The following is a 19,514-nucleotide window of genomic DNA, read 5'->3' as shown; positions in this document are numbered from 1 at the left end:
ATGTCCTTCCTTTCCAATGATGAAAAAGGTAAGTATTATTCATCTTCTATTCTTTGGAAGGTTACAGGTTTAGATACAAAAGTTCATAGAATTTTAAAGCTAACATGAAGGAAAACCCTGTCCAATCCTTTTCTCATCCCCTTTCTTCTTAGAAACACAGAAATTATGGCCCAAAAGTTAATGTGCTGAAGTCACAGAGATGGCAGAAACATTAGGGTAGAAGGACTAGAAGTCAGTTTTCTTATACTATTTTATTTTTGTTGGGATCAACTTAAATTTAAAACAACTTGAATATACCATATTTTTGATTCCCAGAATGCTATCTACCCATCTTATACTGTCTGATTCTTGATTTGGGGATTATCCTAATGCCACAACAACTACAAAATAACCTGAAAGAAATGCAGCTTATAGCAATTCACACTTGCAGTTTCTGATTATAGCAATGCCAGAGCATAGACTACTCTGTGCAGGCATTCTTTTTAGGCAGACAAAAACTTTATTATTCTTCCGACTAAATGACAATGATCGATATATCAAAGGATAATGTAAAAAATATAAGAACACCACATAGTTTGTCTACATTACCTTCCCCATCTTGCCCTCAAATGAGTTTGTCTTTTTATAGTAAACCTGCAAAAGCCAAAACCTTTGTAAGGCAGTAATCTGTCAGAAAAAGGAAATTCAAAATTTTTTCACTAATATAAGTAATAGAAAAAATGCTAAGACTGTTCCCTGTTAAAGGTATACAACTTGTGAGATCTGGGAAAACAAGGCAGTCCTACCAAGTTCTGGCTCTCAGAGGTTTCCCTGTATTTCCTTATCTTAATGACATACCTATTTCACAAAAGCTGAAACTCTCTAAGTTATCCAACTCATAATTCATATCCGAGTTCCATCAATTCCATCTACTCCCTTATTGCATTTCCTCTCCTCATCCCTACAGTTAATGTATTAACTCAGATCACGATCAGTTCTTCTTAGGCAAGTACATCCTCAAGAGCATGACTGGCTAACATCTTTGTCTTCAGTCTTCCCCCAAACTCTCTTATATTTCTTTTAAATAAAAACTCTATTTCTTCTAGCTGCTTAAATGCAGTTATCCTGTAGGCAGTAACAAAATTTTTAGCTTGACTTATCAGGCTATTTATAATCTGGCCTATACTCTCTCATCAGTTTTTTCCTCCAGCTTCTTTCCTTCTCTACCAATAGAACATAACTCCACATCAACTTCATAACATAATTCTTTGCCACTCTGAAGCACGTTTCTTTCGACCCTGTGTGACTGCACATGCTGCTCCCTCTCTCTGCAAAGTGCTTCTTTAATCATTCCTTCTAGCAAATTCTTATTGCTCCTTCAGCTCCTAATTCAGACATCACTTCTTCACAGTTTTCTTGGATTTCCCCAGAATTGGTTGCTCGTCTTCTTACAGAACTTTATATAGTAATAGCATTTATCATAGTTCAACTGTCTATGTGTCCCCTGATTATACTGTGAAAAACTAAAAGGAAGACTTAATTCCTCAAATACAGAACAATGTGCTTTGGTACATATCTACGGTCAATCCCTATCATTCTCCCTATTACTCACCACACTCTAGCCATATGGGTCTTCATTCAGTTTTACATCATATTAGGCTAGTTCCCATCTCAGGAAAATTGTACCTATTCTTCCCTCTGCATGGAATATGTTCACACTCAGTTTCTCAAAGACCCTTTCATTCACAACTCTGCATAAATGTCATCTCCTCAAATTTTTCATAAGCACTCTATCTAAAGTAGGTCTCAATCTATGGATCTATCTATCCCCCTCGTTTGCTTCCTCTATAGCACAAATTAACCTTTTTATTTATTTGCAGGGAGGTGGGGGGTAGGGTGGAGAGTTCTTTTCCTCTCTATTAAATTCCACAAGGACAGAAGACAAGAACTACTGTATTCCAAGTACCTAGCAAAGTAACACACAGGGGTGCTTAATGAATATTTGTAGAAAATATCATTAACCTCTAAAATAAATTTCTATTTCAATCAGACAACAGACATTTATTGAAGTAGTTACAGTGAAGTAAAACAGAAGGAGAATTGGTCTGGCACTCAGAAGATCTGGGCCTAAATTCTACCTCTGGAATTTACTTCTCTTTAATGCTAGAAAAATCACTTCCTTCTCTTAGCTAAAACTGCCTAAATCAAGAGATATGGGTTCTCCCATCATACCCTCATTCACAGGGAAATTGTAAAGATTACGTCAAGAACGTATGGAAAGCACCGTTCTCTTAATAAAGCTCAATACATATGTGGCTGAACTAAATATAAGACTGAAATTAAATGTTACTACTGAATTCAGGCATAAGAAAAACCTGAGCTAGGATATGAAAATAGAAATAAAGTAAAAAAAAATATAAGAGGTATTATTTTAAGAAGTATTACCAACACACGGTTGTAGGAGATTAGAGTAAGGAGGTAAGAAGAGGTAAATCAAAGTGCTACAAAAGAAATAATTTCAGATACCAACATCAAACCAAACCCACCGGCATCAAGTTGATTCCAGCTCATAGTTGGAGTAGAACTGCCCTATGGGGCTTCCAAGGCTGTAAATCTTTATGAAGCAGATTTACTTCCCCTGTAGATTTACAAAGTAGATTTATGCTCCCCCTGTGGAGCCCCTGGTAAGTTCCAACTGCTGACCTTTTGGTTAGCAGCCCAATGCCTTAACCAGAGCCACCAGAGCTCACAGATATCAACACGGAACATCTAAATACAGCCTCACCTGTAGCTAAGGAAATCCTATATATCTTTTAACCTAAATGCATTAGGCTTACCTTAACAAACTCAACCCAACCAATTCTCCTGCATCTGATCTCATCTATGCTCCCAAAAGTATATGGTGGTCTTAGCATATGTGTACTCCTCCCATTACTACCCACATCAAGATACACAATCATCTCTTTGATTCAGTCCACAGTGAAGTACCACCATTTAAACCCCTGGTCTACTCAGTTTCATACTCTATCAATCTCAGCATACTGTGAACCTTATTCTAGTAACCAACCAAGAAGGCTAGGAAGACCTTTACAAAATTTTAAATGTCTCAAGGCCCTAATATGAATAGATAATAAAAGCTTACTGAAGTACATACTTATAATCCTTTGTAAAAAGCCACCTAGTAATTTTACTTCAAAATTTATTTAAGAGCTCATACTAGATTAACAGGAATGTGTAAATGTAAGACATACTAAATATAAAAATAGCTAAAACAAATACTATAAATATTATATTTTCTCAGGCAAGAATATGAATAAAAGGTTTCTCCCTACTATCCCCACCTATCGTCATCTGTTCTTGCTCCTCTCTGGTAGTCCTTATCATAGCTAGTAAGTGAACAGCCAGGATACTCAGATGAGAAGGTTTAGATAGAATCACTTGGGATGACACTCAAACAAACATCTACATCTTTTACACGGCTGCAAGCTTTTCCAGCAGGGCACCCTAGTTCATACACTCTGTTGTCAGTAGGTATTGGTAGTTAGCTACTTACATAATCCCTCCTAAATCATATCAAAGCAAAATGAAGACTATGTATGAGTGAATAGTTTCAGATGTATTGTTATGCAAAAGCCTTAAGATATTTTATATTAAAAATTAAATTGATAACTGTTTAAAATCTAATTCTCCTAATTGGTATTGGTCATTATTTAATAATATTTCATTTGACAAACCTCTTTCTCTGTTGTCACGACGGTCTCTCTCTCCATGTCTTCTCTCAAAAGAGGAATCCCTTGCTTGATCTCTGTTGTCTCTTTCAGGATATCTGTCTCTTTCAGGATAGCTACTTCGAGTTTCCCAGTTGTCATGATAGTTGCTACTACTACTGTGACTATCAATTTGAGAACCTCTTGTGCCTCGACTTCCTAAACAAAGGATATTCACACAAAATGTTTAACACATACTTTATTCAACAAATTTCACCAGTCATAATCTTTCTCAAAAAAACTACATTATGTAAAGCTTTCTTTTCATATTATATTCCAAAGTGTGGTAATCATTTAATTTTGAGAAGAGTTATTGAATGTTGGCTCAGAACACTCAAGTTTCTAGTGACTCACTTAGGTAAAGCTATGTCCCGGTTTTCCTCATCTATAAAAAAAGTTATATAATAGGATCATAAAGCAAGAAAACTCATTTCAATTAACTCAAAAACAGTAAAAGTAGAAATCACTGATTTACATATAATTCACAAACATAATGAATATAATGATAAATATGGATATAATTATTACAGTTTAGTGAAAACATTCCAATACAGAGCCAAGGTGCTTGGGCAAGACATTAAATAATACCTGATATTTTCCAAAAAATGTAGGCAATAAATGTAAACTGCAGCTTTATTCATAATAATAAAAAACTTAAAACATGTATCAAACAAATATCAACCAAAAGAAAGATGCCAAGTAGAAAATATCTTTCAATGGGTGGACTGCTAAACAAACTGATACATCCCTACCATGGAATACTACTCAGCAATAAAAAGGAATGACCTACTGAAACATGCAACAACTTGTATGACTCACAAGGAAATTATAGTTAGTGTAAAAATGCCAATCATAACAAGATACATACAAGCATGATTCCACTTATGTACCATTTGCGAAATAACAATTATAAAAACAGAGGACTTATTAGTGGTTGCCAAGGGTCATGAATGTGAGGAGATGAGGATGACTACAAAAGGGTAATGTGAGGCACTCTCATGGTGTTGGTACAATTGGGTATCTTGACTGTGGTGATAGCAATACAAGGTTACAAATGTGATAAAACTGCACAGAGCTACATATGCATGCATCCATGTGCGTGCACACACAAATGCATGTATAACTGGTGAAATGTGAATTAGGTTTATGGATTGTACCAATATCTATTGCTTATTTAGCTACCAAAACACTGGGAGAGGTTGGGGGAAGAGTGCATGGGACTTCCCTTTACATCTCCTTTACATCTCCTGGGTATCTGTAATTATTTTAAAAAAAATAGGGGCAGGAAGAGAAGATTAGGGGATTGGACAGAGGATTAGGGAATAGGAAGAAAAGTTGTACTTGGGCTGTGATAATCTAAGAATGCCTGGCAAAAACTCCAGAGGGCTATGCTGCTCTCAGCCTCACTGAATAACTGAGTATGATGAAGATGAGTTCAAGCCAAATCTATAATAACACATGAGATATCAACCCACCTGAAGCAAGAATCAGAAGACACTTCCCTGAGACCAAATACACACACACACACACCCTCACACATAACAGGATTTGAGCTCTAAAAGAATTACAACATAATTCTAAATACTGTATAGGGTATTTTAATAATTAAAATATCTGTAAATAATATTTTAATAATTAAAATTTGAAATTAAAATTTGAAATAAAAAGTTTAAAACATTTTTTGAAAGACCTTCAAAAAAACTATATATAATATCTAGGAATGAAAGTGTTAAATATTAGATGTGGCTTAAAAATAAAATGGGAGCTCTGGTGGTGTAGTGCCTAAGGCATCTGACTGCTAACCAGAAGGCTGGCAGTTCAAACCCACCAGCCACTCCTCGGAAGAAGACTGGGCAATGTACTTCTGTAGAGACAGTGCCTCAGAAACCCAAGGAGGGGTCGCTATGAGTTGGATCAGACTCAACAGCAGTGAGTTTGGGTTTTTTTTTTTTTTTTAAAGAGAAAATTATGTCTGAGGAAACTACCTGGAAAGCAAAACAGAGAGATGAAGGGATGAAACATTTAAAAGGAAAAGTTAAGAATCAAGGAAGATGCAACGAGAAGATCCAATATATGTCTAATAACTACATGCTGTTTAAAGTAACATTTAAAACAAGAGTACAGAAAGGCTGCCAGGGTGGAAAACCATACATGAAGCAAATACTAACCAAAAGAAAATTGCCTTCAAGAAAATAACCTTCAAGGAAAATGCATCAAGTCAGAAAAAGATAACTCCATAGTGATAAAAGTAAAATTTCCCTCATGTGAGCATACCTAAAAAGTAAAGCCTAAAAATATTCAAAGCCAAATGTGACTGATATGCAAAAAGAAATCAACAAATTCATATCACTGTGGGGGAATTAACACACCTGTCTGTAATGATAGAAGCAGACTAAAAACTATTGTTAGATGTGGAAGATATTAAAACATAGTTAACAAATTTGATGTCAGAGACATAACTTTGTATTCAACCAATAAAAAAATGCATTCATTTTTAAAGTTTACTCTGAACACTGACAAAAACTTACTATTAAGCCATGAAATGTCTTAATAAATACAAATACCAAAAAACTAACTTCAAAAAGCGCATTCTCTGGCAATTAAATTATAAAGGGGGAGAGGACTTATTAAAAAGCACATTTGGAAATTTAAAATATTTTCCTATGCAACTTATGAGTCTAAAGAAGTTATATTAATATTTAGAAAGTAGTTAGAGTGGATGTTAATATAGATACATTTCACAATAGAATAAAAATATAAAAGCAGAAAAAATGATGAAATAGAAAAAAGATACAAAAGAATATCAAAAACATCAAAGACTAGTTCTTTGAAAAGACTCAAAGTGAACCAACCTCTTCAAGAGTGATCAAGGGAATAAAAAGCAAATATAATTACAGACAAAAAAGATATTTTTAAAAAAGAAATTTGGTGATATCTTTGTAAGAAAAATTTTAAAAACTCACTACAAGTGCTTTAAAAAGAAAGAATAAATAAATCTGTAACTATTAAAGAAACTCAATCAGCAATAAGCTCTGTTGTGTTGTGTGCTGTCGATTCCAACTCATAGTGACCCTATATGACAGAGCAGAACTGCCCATAGGGTTTTCTAGGTTGTAATCTTTACAGGAACAGATCACCAGGTCTTTCTCCTGCAGGTTAGAATTGCCAACCTTTTGGTTAGCAGCTGAGTGCTTAAGTATTGCACCACCATGATGCCTTAGTAAAACTCTAACCATCAGAAAAATGAACAAGTTTTAACAGACAAACATAATCAAAGTTATCAAAGAACTGATAACCAAATATAAATTGTTCCAGAGAAAGAAAAAGGCAGTACTTTTCCAACACATTTGATCCCCAAAGCAAACAAGGGCAATATAGTAAATGAGTATCATGTAATGATATGCTAGACTGGCTTACAACTGGCTTATGAGAGGCAATTCTGTGTATCTCTTTCCAACTCCACACTGAGTAACATCATGTTAGTAGCTTGAAATCTGCTATGGTGGGAGTATTTATAATACCATGGAAATTGGCAAAAGTTAAAAGTCAGGACTTTTTCTAAAGAATTAGTTGTTAAACACTGGCCACCATGCACTGGTTATATGCCAATCTCAATTTAAAAACATAAACTCTAAATCCAAAATTAAATTTTAACAAACCTATTCTAGAACTTAAAGGAGCTCTGGTGGCATAGTGCCTAAGGCATTTGACTGCTAACCAGAAGGTTGGCCATGCAAACCCACCAGCCACTCCGCTGAAGGAAAACTGGGCAATCCACATCCATAAAGATTTTCTGCCTCAGAACCCAAAGGTGGTCACTACGAATCAGAATTGACTCAATGGCAGTGAGTGGGTTTTTTTGTTTTTTAGTCTAGAACTTAAAAGAGGATAAAATTGCACTTACCTCAGGAATGCAAGGATCACTCTAAATTTTAAAAGTATATTAACATAAGTAACGAAGTTAAGAAAGACAAATTATGTGATCTCATACACTGTCACAGAGTCGGATCCAACTCATGACCCCTCCTTGGGTTTCCAAGGCAATATCATTACGAAAGTAAACATACAGTCATCATAAAACTGTTAGCTAAATAGGGAAAAGTAGGAAATACCCATGAGAAAATAAAAAATATGTAGTAAAAATTTACAAGTACCACACTTAATAGGGAAATGCCAGGACAATCCTTTAAAATCTCTTATCAAAACAGAAGAGCCCATTATATTGCTCATATTCAATACAGTATCAAAGGTACTGCTCAGTAGGTTACTAAAATTAAGTAGAAAACAACAATATGTCTCTCCCCAGACATGTATTTAAAGAGAATCTACAAATTATTAGACCTATTAAGAAAACATAGCAATGCCACTTAAATGTAAGATTAATATGCAAATGTCAATTAACCATTGCCATATATCAGAATTAAGCTTTAGAAAATGTAAAGTGTTAAAAGAAACCATTTAAATGACACATACACACTTATTCACTGAAAACAAAACCAAAACCAAACCCTTTCCCATTGAAGTCAATTCCAACTCCTAGGGACCTTTACAGGACAGAGTAGAACTGCTTCATAAGGTTTCCAAGGCTGTAAATCTTTATGGAAGCAGATTGCCACATCTTTCTCCCAAGGACCAGCTGGGGAGTTTGAACTGCAGACCTTTCAGTTAGCAGCCTAGTGTTTAACCACTGTGCCACCAGGGCTCCTCTTACTCACTGAAGCACTGTTCAAAGGAGCATAAGATTAGAAAACCTAGACATCCATCAGTGGATGTTAACTTTGTAGTATATCCTACCATGAACACTATGAACCAAAAGGATGAGGTTGCTGTTTACCAAATTTGCTGATACGAAAATCTTTTAAGATATTCTGTTAAATTAAAACAGGGTGTAGGGTATAGAATAGTATGTGACTTTTCCTAATAAAAATTATTTTCTAAAAATTATTTTTATAAAATTAAAAGGTAAAATGATTGGCTTGTGCATGGTATCACTGGTAGTATACATACAAAAGTGGCAAAAATGGTATTTCTGGATAAAGTAAACCAAGAAAAGCACCGAAGACAAGTTTTTCAGTATATATTTTTTTGTTCCTTCGAAATTTTGAGCCATTAAAATAACTATTCAAAAAAATAAAGAAAACATTTTAAAGCACCATTTACAAAGGCAATAAACATGTAAGGCACTTGGGTATGTATAAAACCTTAAAGGAAGAAATCATAAAAACAATAAATGTAGGGCATTTGAAATCAAAATTGAAAGCTGCTCTGCCCAAGAAATTTGCATGAATTTCTAAAAGGTATGTGAAAAAGCAAGGAGTCAAGAAAAGCCAAGACACACTGAAAAGCTATGAAGGAGGTGAAAGACCCTCAACACTTAATATGAAGATGTAATATGGATCAGGGATAAACCAAAAGACCAAGAGAAAGACCAAGAGGATCTAGAACTCTGCAGCTGTATGTGTGTGCGCGTGCGTGTGTGTGGTGTCAAAAATTAATTAAGTCCCAACAGTTTGGAGACAATCATAAACATATTTTAAGTAGGTTCTCATTGGAGATGGCAAGTGCTTTTTAGGGGAAGAAAATGGTTCAAGATCCTGATACGTAATGGTTTGAAAAAGTACAAATACTGAAGCAAACACAAATCAGTTCTTTCTGACTCTGTAATTTTTGAAAGTCTAACATTTTAATTCTACTTTGCTTTAATGATCATTTTATCAGATGGGAGGCATGACTGGATATAATTTAACCAGGGGGTCTAAGCAGGCTCTGTTGGTATTTTATAAGCTACTAAGAATTTACAAGGAAGATCACAAATTCCTTTGACAAGATGACAATGAATGTAAGAAATAATATATCTGGAAGAAAAATCATGGGACATTTAAGAATAATTTCTACTGAACATGTAAAATAGCAGTTCACTGAAGTGTTAGAAACCTTACCCTTTTCAGGTAACTCTGGACCTCTCCCCCTACTTCTGCCCATCCGGTCATTCCTAATTTCACTTCGAGACTCATTTCTGGAATCATTCCTTATTTCAGTACGAGAACTGTCTTCTCTCAAATGGTTTCTGCCATAACTCCGGGATTCTTCTTGATAGGTTTCCTCCTTTCGATGAGTATCTCGACTCTCACGGTCCCTGTAGTCATGTGCATCCCGAGTAGAACGAGAATCTCTAGGCTCACGGCTGTCTTTGCTCTCTCGGCTATAATCCCTCATATCCCTGGAGTCCCGCATATCTCTGGAGTCTCTTAGTTCCCTTCGGTCTCTAGCATCTCTGGTATCTCTCCGATCCCGTCCTTCTCGAGGTTCCCTGTCATCTCTGTGGTCTCTCGAAGAGCTCTGATCCTGTTCATACTCTCGGTCTTCTCTCGTCTCCTTTTCTCTGTCCTTTTTGCCTCTAGTCTCTGTAATGCAATTTTGGAAATCATCTATAACTCCTTTTACAAAATTTCAGGCAAAGGTATTTAATGCATAGCTTTTAAAATATGAACAAATAAAATTCAAACTATTCATAAGCCCAAATCTCATGGATAATTTTATTTATGCCTGGATAATTTTAATTATGCTTTTGATTGGATTTGAACAAAAATCCTCCTGCTGCCCTCCTACAAAAACTTAGAGGTTCTCAACAATCCAAACACGTAAGTTGGGCTCACATCATTGAATGCTTACTTTTTAGAAACGACTTTTAGATCCAGAGGCTCACAATAACTTTAATCACTTCTACCAAGTATTTAGACTAGAGTACAAACGATCATCTCAAAAGTACTCTAGCATCAGTGAGTAACCTACAATTAGTAACGTGTCTGGTAAAGAGATTGTGTTTTTCATCCTTCCTTTCCCTGAGCTGTCTAATGGTGTCACATTTCTATGTGTAACAGTCTCATTTTACAAATGAAGAAACAGAAACCCAAAGTTTAAATGGCTTAATTAACTCCATTAAAAAAAAAAAAATGCCCTTGAGCTGATTTTGACTCCTTGCGACCTACAGAACTGTTCCATAGAGTTTCCAAGACTATGAAGCTTTACAGAAGGTTGCCACATCATTCTTCGAGATGGCAACTGGTGGGTTGGAGCTGCTGACCTTTCTGTTAGCAGCCAAATGCTTAAGCCAAAGCCCCATACCTCAGGGGAATTTACAAAAATAAGAAACTATTCTTCTGCATTAACGAAAGAACCTTGAAGAACAAAAGTTACCCTTTTTATCAGATTCCTATAGCTCTTACACTCTGTACTACCCTAAGATCTGAGCCAATTTTAGCAATTGCAGTAGACTTACGCCCAGGACACTAAATTTACCTCCTCTTAGCCGGAGTAAGGCGGGCATGCTGACATCATAGACCGCGTGCCCAATCACCACCCGTGGGCCCACCCAGCGTGGTGCCACTGTGGAGCCCTTGGGCGCATGGCCCTGGGAGCGCTGACATAGGGGCGGAGCTGGGAAAAATTAAAAAAAAAAAAAAAAACTACCTCCTCTTCTCTCTACCCCAGTGGCCACGTCCATAGACTTTCTCCAGGACTCAAATATCCAGTATCCATAGGTCCTTAGACTCTCACATCAGCAACCTATCTCCCTCAACAATTACTTAATCAATATGCCTAGATCCACACATGCCATTAAAGGACAGAAGCACTAGGCAAAGATATGGAAGCTCTCTGTCCCTATCTGTGTACATCTATGACTTCTACTCTTCCAATACAACTGTGCCTAAGAATTTGCTTACTTAGTTCCAGATCCTTTTTCCATGATCCCCCATCTGTCTTTATAAACCTATCTAGGACTGTATTTTATTCTTTACCTACGTCCCCATCCTTCCACTAAAATCACCCTTATTTTAGAAAACAACATCTAAATAGAGAGGAATAAACATCTGTGGTGTTTCTTGCATAGAAGGTTAAAGAAACTTCCTCCTTATAGAGAACTTAAATATATATGATTTGTTATTGAAAAGAATTCTTCCTGTAACTTAAATCCCCTCTTACCACAAAACATTCACACCAGGCTCAGGTGCATACTATTTTCCCTTCTTTAGTATGTTTAATAATTATGTTTTGAAATAATAAAGAGTTCTCATTTAATAAGTATTCAGGAAATGTATATTATATCCCTAGTCAACTCTAGTTGTTAAATATCTTACTAAAATTCATAGATAGGCAGAAGAGAATTTTCCCATCTTACCAATGTTCCATAAATACTATTGTGCTGATCTGGCTCCAAAATCATGCATACAAGGAATAATTCTATAAAATAGGTGCTCTCTGCGGTCCCTACCTATGCATCCATCATTTTCTTGAATAAAAGAACTTGATTAATTATCGCTTGCACTATTGATAGGAAGAGAATAACTAAGTTCAACATGTTTCATAGGAGACTATTATAATGTACTCACAGGCTTTTAAAATACATATTAAGCAAAAAGCATTTCCTAAGTACTCACTATATTCAAAAACTCAGAAAAAATTTAAGGAAAAGACCTGTTAAGTTAAATAAACAAGGACAAGAAGCTTAGACAAGAAGTAAAGAAAGGTAAGAGAGGTATACGACCATATGCCACATAATGCTAGTCTCTCAGGTTAAATAGGAAGTAAGAAATTCAAAGTAACTTAATTCTCAGGGATAGAGAAAGGAAAACAGCTTTACTTCCTTACCATAAATTGTTGTTGCTGTTGTTGTTGTTATGTGCCATCAAGTCGGACCCGACTCATAGCGACCCCTCCTTGGGTTTCCGAGGCAGTATCACTACAGAAGTAGGATTGCCCAACCTTCCTTCCGAGGAGGGCTGGTGGGTTTGAACTGCCAGCCTTCTGGATAGCAGTCAAGTGCCTTAGGTACTATGCTACCAAAGCTCCTTACCATAAATTACACCCAGAAATTTGCTTACTTGGGTGGCATCGACCTTCTGAAAGTCCCTCCCAGCCCTTACCCCTTTATGAAAGCACATTCAACGCTTTCAAACTGTTCCCTGATTTCCTTCTTTTCTTTCCTTTACCTCCTTCTTCTTAATAGAAATTAACTAAGGAACTGAAAGGGATGTTCTAACAATCAGACAACCAAAAGTTTCTGGAACTTCAGAGTACTCAATAGAACATCCTGACTAAATAAAGTACCAATTCAGTATACTTATAAACGTCCACATGTATATCCTTAATAGCTTACCTTCATATGTCCTTAGTAATTCCTACTGCCCTCATGAGCTCTACTCTGTGTTACAGAAAACTTAAAACAACACCTTCCTCTTCTATTCTTTATTATAACAATAAATTTGGATGTCCAATTTTTTACTAAAGAAAATATTTAAATAAAAGAAAACTTGTAAAACATCAAGATGAAGTATGACGCATACCTTCTCTCCTTTCATGACGCCGATCATGAGATTGTGAAGTTCGTTCATGATCATGCCTCCCTTTTTCTCGCATTGGAGAACGATGTCTTGGAGGACTTTGCTTTCTCTGAGGAGAAGACAAAGAATGTGAAGGATAAGGAGAAGCAGAGCGTCGTAAAGGTGGAGTTATTGTCCGCTGATAAGATGGTGAAGGAGTTCTTTTTCGACGAGGAGAAGGTGAATGTCTCTGAATAGAAGATCCAGATTGTGAGGAAGATGAGTGATGTCTAGAGGATATAGGCGAATGATGCTGTCCTGCTGGGGAAGCAGACCTATCAGGAAAAACAACAAAAAGCATGTTTAGCAGCCTTCATTTCTAGCCAAAGGAAAATCTTACAAAAAGAAATACTGGATATAAAAGTTAAAGCTAAAAGTGTGGATAATAATTCCAGGATAGATTTTAATTTAGGATAAATGCTTTAAAATTATTAAAAATTTTATTTTAAGGACTTCCCTGATTTTTAAGTTAACTTGAACAACAGCTCTGGAGGAGATGGGCACTGCCTTTTCCAAAGCCTTGACTCCAAGGCTTATTACTATTTCTTTCCAGGGAACATTTTCCCACTGAGCCAAGACTATCTCCCCTACTTCAATGTATGGGATTTACTCTTATCAAGATAATCTAATAATGTGACCAAGTTATTTGGGGTAGGGGGGCCCACAAACAGTTAAAAGGAAATCATATTACTAAGATCTAGATAGGAAGTAGCTGTGGGAATGCCTATGATTCAAGGCTGCCAGAAAATGGAAAACTATCACCAGCCAAAGCCAAACTTAAAAGTTTGTTCTGTCTGAGTTGGCATTTTGGATGGGAAAACAACAATGGGACAAAGAAACTGATGATAACATATATATTGTCTTTACCTTAAATAACCTGCCTTTACTCTTGGGCAGCAGAATCAAAGATCTAATTCATACTTCTTGGTTTACCTAAGGCCTTCTCTATTTCCTTCAAATCATCTTTCACTGTTTCCAGAGAAACAATTTATAATTCCCAGAAGCACATAAGAATCACTCTTCGAGTTTGTTGTGCCCTGGGCCATTTCCACACTAAATATGCATTAGTGTGTGTGTGTGTATGTGCGTGTGCATAATTAAAAAGAAATAGGCTTAATGTTGAAAAGATAACATTCCAGGTATCACACACCCCAATACTTCTCAAAGCAATTATTTTATGACTAGACATTTATTAAGAAAAAAAAAATCTGAAATTCTATTCCAAATATTTTGGAATTACCTTCAATGTGTATGATAAATATTTTTTAATACCTACAATGGTGGAAAACTCATTATTAACCCAAAACCAGAGTTTCTCAGCCTTAGCACTGCTGAAATTTTGAATTGAGTAATTCTTTGTTATTGTGGGCTGTCTTGGGCACTGTAAGATGTTTATCAGCATCTCTGCTCTCTACCCACTAGATGCCAACTGCACATCTCCTGCAAACCATGACAATATTATTCCATACATTGTCAAATGTCCCCTGGGAGGCAAAATTGCCCCCTGGCTGAAAATCACTGCCCTATATTATTTATAAACGATGCCTTAGTAAACCTTTTATCAACAAAAGGATCAAATCTGTAAAATATTTGTGACTAAGTCAGGAAAGTGATCCAATATTTAAAAAGAAAAAAATTCTGCAGAACATGGATTTAAGCAAATAATCAAAAACACCTTTTGGATAATGTTGTTATTCTTGTTAAGTATCACTGAGTCAATTTTCGACTTACAGAGACCCAGTGTGACAGAGTAGAACTGTCTCAGAGAGTTTTCTCCGGGCTCTATATCATTACAGATCACCAAGACTTTCTCCTGCAAAGCTGCTCAGTGGATTTGCACCACCAACCTTACAGTTAGTAGCTGGTGCTTAATAGTAGCCACCAGGGCTCCTTTTTAGAGAAGAGTTGACTGGGGAAAAAAAAAAAAGAGTCATCTACAACACCACATTTGCCTAAATATTCCAGTTATCTATGATTCTACTGAAACTTGATGCTTTTAATTAAATTTTTATTCCTTTGCCATGTTAAAATATTTAAGCAATAAAGCCACTAAAATTTAACTGATTCTAAATAGAAATTTATTTACTTATAGATACAAGTGGAGATGTCCAATGGGCCTTACCCAAATTTAGAAAATATTTATAATCAATGGCCATTCGAATGTATCCTACTGACTAGAAAAACCAATGTAAGAAATAGAATCACTGTCTTTTGATGCTTTCAATTTCAAATTCATCAAGTTCTGTCTCAAACAGGAAAGGTGACATAATCTATCTAAATTGATTCTGCAAGGAACTGGCATTTTGGTTGGTTTTGAATTTATTTCTAAGGTATACTCAAAATTGTTTCTAAAATATCTTAGTAATAGTCTATGGTGATTAAGTCACCATTAAGAACTTAAAAAATATACACATATTCTAAATACATTATTGTCCAATCATGTTTCTACTCATTTTGGTATATGATATAGAGCAAAACCATCAGTTCAAGCTTAGGAAGAACAAGCTATAAGGCTAGAGCACCAATGTGTTATCAAGTCTTGGCTTTTAATCATATTCTTTCTTCTTACCCGTCCAATGGGAGTAGGGGGTGAGGGAGTGGAGTTTAAGAAAATTGCTGATTTCGTTTAGGAATCTTTGTATTTTCCTCTCTTTTACTACTGTTTTTAGAGTCTGATGAATGAAGAATAGCAAAAAGACAGGACCTGATTATCAAAACAGGATGGGTCAGATTACTTATGTATGCCTAATTAGACCTATGTTCATTCTGTATATATTAAAAAGTGTGACTAGGTAATAAAAACTGTCTTGGAATCTAAAAAGAATTATTAGTACTTTGGCTATAACCTACAGTAAAGATGTATTAAAATGTATTTGACTGGTTTCTTATGGGGCAGGGAATATGTGACATTTGGAATTCACATAGAATTTATGGCATGAAGAGCAGTTCACTATCTTAAAACACAAATGTGGACACAGTCGGCAAGAGCCCTGGGATTTATAGTACATAGGGAAAGCTGATCTTTAGTCTGAATAGATTCCAATAAAAAAATTTTAATGCTCCTATAATTAGGACATAACATGGTATGCAAATATGCAGCATTTATTTTCATTTTGGGGGGAAAATGTGAAAAGCTAAGAAATTTAAAAAGAAAAACTCATTCATGACACAAATACTTTCATCTGCAAAACAAGGTTATTTTCAAACTTTCTTAAAAATAGCAATACCAATTTTTTTCAATACATTATTTCTATTTCACAAATATGAAAACATGCTTATGGAATATAACTAGTATTTATCATTCAACCTTTACACTCACCATATAAAAGTATATTCCTCGCCAAAAAACAAATGGGCTATGGGAAGTATCATAATCAATTTTGCTTTCAGTGGTAAAATACAAAACATGATACACATTTCAAACATAGAAATATTTAAGTTTCATTGTTTTACAAAGAAACTTATTTTTACTAAAATAATAAGCCATTTTAATTCACTCAACAAATACTGAATCACCCACTATGCCTCAAGTATTATTTTTAGTTCTGAGGATACAGAAGTGAACACAAATGAAACCATTAACATAATAATATGAGCTATGGTGACACAATGCCTAAGGCATTTGACTGCTAACTAGAAGGCTGGTGGTTCAAATCCACTAGCCACTCCTCTGAAGGAAGACTGGGCAATCTACTGCTGTAGAGATATCACCTGGGAAACCCAAGGAGGGGTCACTATGAGTCAGAGCCAACTCAATAGCAGTGAGTGAATGAGAGTGTGAATAACAACAATAGTAGCTAACATATATTGCTAAATGCATGACAGTGCGTTGAAGGGGCAGGGAGGCAGCATCTTTTGATATCTAACTACACAAGAGGAAGACAGAATCACCACCAGCAGCCCAAGGCCTGTTCCTATGAGGCCAGATATGCCACCACACTCCAGCCCTCTTACCAACCTTGACACCAATCATCCCTCCTGTGGCACCCACCACCTTTGCTGGGTTCGATAATTTGCTGCAGTGGCCACACAGAACTCACGGATTATGGGGTTTATTAGGGAAGCAACCGGCTACAATTCAAGTTCAGGAACACACTCAAGATGCAGGTCTTCGATCAAGACAGTCTCCCCTCTGCTGTACCCTTAGACACATCTCTGGCTCTTGGCTTCTCAGCCTGGCCTATGTGGGCCAGGTAAGCTTGCTGCTCTGTCCCGTGCCTGTTGGTTCCACTGCCGCCATCCCTCTGCCGGGCATCTGTCTAAGCAGCCAGGAGCGAGATTTCCCTCTGCCTCTAGGAGGGCTCATTTTAAGCCTGGCAGAGTAGCAAAAACTAAGCAATCTCAACATCAGAGTTCAACACACCTGAGAGCGAGCAAACTTCCCCAGAAGATTATTCTGTGCTGCTCTAAAAGAAATACCCCAAAGGTGGATGACTTTAATGATCAGGAGTTTAAAAGCAGCTACTCAGTTGCTCATGGCAAATTCCACCATGGATTTTATTGCCAGCCTCATTATAGGGAATAAACACTACCAGCTGTGTAACCAAGTTGATACATATTTACATGGTACAACCCAGTAATCCAGTGGTAGTTACAGAGACTATGGTTAGAAAAGCCATTCCCTGTAATTCACTACACCATGTAGTGTTTTGAGTGCCTTGCATATATTATCTCATTTAACCTCTATAACAACAAGTCTACAAATAAACTGAAACAGAGGTTTCACAGCCAGTAAGTGGTAGAGCCAGGACTGAAAAACAAGCTCTCTTGCTACATAGTCTATGATCTAAGAAAAGAGACAAGAAGAAGAAAGCAAGGCGATTCTAGCTAAAGTCTATAAAATGAAGTAAAAAAATAAAACTGTTAGGTCCGGGGGAAAAAAAAAAAGAATAATATCCGCCAGGCAGACTACTCTAGTGGCTTGGTAAGAAAAGGGCCTTGCCTCTACTGAAGAGATATGTGAACTGAACCCTGAAAGATCTGAGGGTAGAGTTTTCCACACAGAAGGTTCAGTGAGTATAAAGGAGGTAGGAGGAGAAGAACAGAAAGAAATATAGTATAATTTATGAACAGGTAGAAGAATCTTACAAGACAGTCAGAGAGAAGACAGTGGCCAAATGATAATGGAGTTCCATAGGTCATAGTACAAGTTTCAATTTTTTTCTAAGCATGAGAGAATTAAGAATTTCAGGCAAGAAAGTGTCATTCAAAATCCAGCAAGATCTTACTCGCCTAAATAGATCTATAAGATAAAGAAAATGTTTCTGTACCACAATTTGTTTCAGAGGTAGTTGTTCTATTACAGCTATTGTTATATGCAATTGAGTTGATTCTGACTCAAAGCAACCATATAGTACAGAGCAGAACTGACCTATAAGGTTTTCTAGCATATAATCTTTACAGGAGTAGATATCTAGATCTTTTCTCTGGGAGACTGGCTGCTGAGTTCAAACCACAACTTTCTGGTTAGCAGCCAAACCACTGTGCCACCAGGGCTCCTTTGCCCTTTGCAGAAGGGAGTAAATAATCCATGGAAGAGGAATGTCATGCACTGAACTGTATCCCCCCAAAATATGTATCCTCTTGGGTAGGCCATGATTCTCAGTGGTTTGGCAGTTACGAAATAATATAAATTGTCAGTTATATAATCACATCCCCTATGATGTGATCAACCAATCTGTTGTAAGGGGGTTAGGAAGGGATGTAATTCTCTCCTTCAGATCACAGCCCTGATGTACAGGGAGTTCCCTGGGGTGTAGTTGCATTACCTTTCATCTTACAAGAGATAAAAGGAGAAAGAAGCAAGCAGAGGAGGGACCTCAGTATCACCAAGAAAGAAGAGCCAGGAGCAGAGCATATCCTTTGGACCTGGGGTCCTTGCACTGAGACCTTCTTAAACCCAGGGGAGGATTGAGGCCAAGACACATGGAGATCTCCTCCAAGGAACACCAGGCCCACACATATTTAAAGGAGATAAAGACCTTCTCCCGGAGCCAACAGACAGAAAAAATCTTGAATTTGGACTTCCTAGCCTCCTAAACTGTGAGGAGGGCTGGTGGTATAGTGGTTAAAGGACTTGGCTGTTAACCAGAAGGTCAGCAGTTAGTATCCACCAGTCCCTTTGTGGGAAAAAGATGAGGCATTCTGCTTCCATAAAGACTTGTCGTTGTTACGTGCCATCCAGTCAGCACCCGACTCATAGCGATCTCTCCTTGGGTTTCCGAAGCAGAATCACTAGAGAAGTAGATTGCTCCATCTTCCTTCCGAGGAGTGGCTGGTGGGCCATAAAGATTTACAGCCTTGGAAATCCTATAAGGCAGTTCTCCTCTGTGCTACAGGGTTCCTGAGTCAGAACTGATTTGGCAGCATATAACAACAATAGCTACAA

The 19,514-nt window shown here is 36.6% G+C and overlaps 1 protein-coding gene across 1 annotated transcript in view; it reads right to left on the bottom strand.

Annotated features, from left to right (window-relative positions):
* ZC3H13 (zinc finger CCCH-type containing 13) overlaps window positions 1-19,514 on the bottom strand; it is a 162,818-nt gene that overhangs the window by 45,218 nt on the left and 98,086 nt on the right. The window contains exons 7-9 of the mRNA XM_042781909.1: window positions 13,091-13,401; window positions 9,686-10,150; window positions 3,714-3,905 (exon numbers count right to left, since the gene is read on the bottom strand). Of these exons, the coding sequence (XP_042637843.1) occupies window positions 3,714-3,905; window positions 9,686-10,150; window positions 13,091-13,401 (968 nt within the window). The remainder of the gene's footprint in view (window positions 1-3,713; window positions 3,906-9,685; window positions 10,151-13,090; window positions 13,402-19,514) is intronic.

Source organism: Orycteropus afer, unplaced genomic scaffold (assembly GCF_000298275.1).
Source record: "Orycteropus afer afer isolate SDZICR_OR568_19922 unplaced genomic scaffold, OryAfe1.0 scaffold00194, whole genome shotgun sequence".
NCBI classification, from domain to species: Eukaryota; Metazoa; Chordata; class Mammalia; order Tubulidentata; family Orycteropodidae; genus Orycteropus; species Orycteropus afer.
Note: the sequence above shows the minus strand (reverse complement) of the source record. Positions and strands in the feature narration are given on the sequence as shown.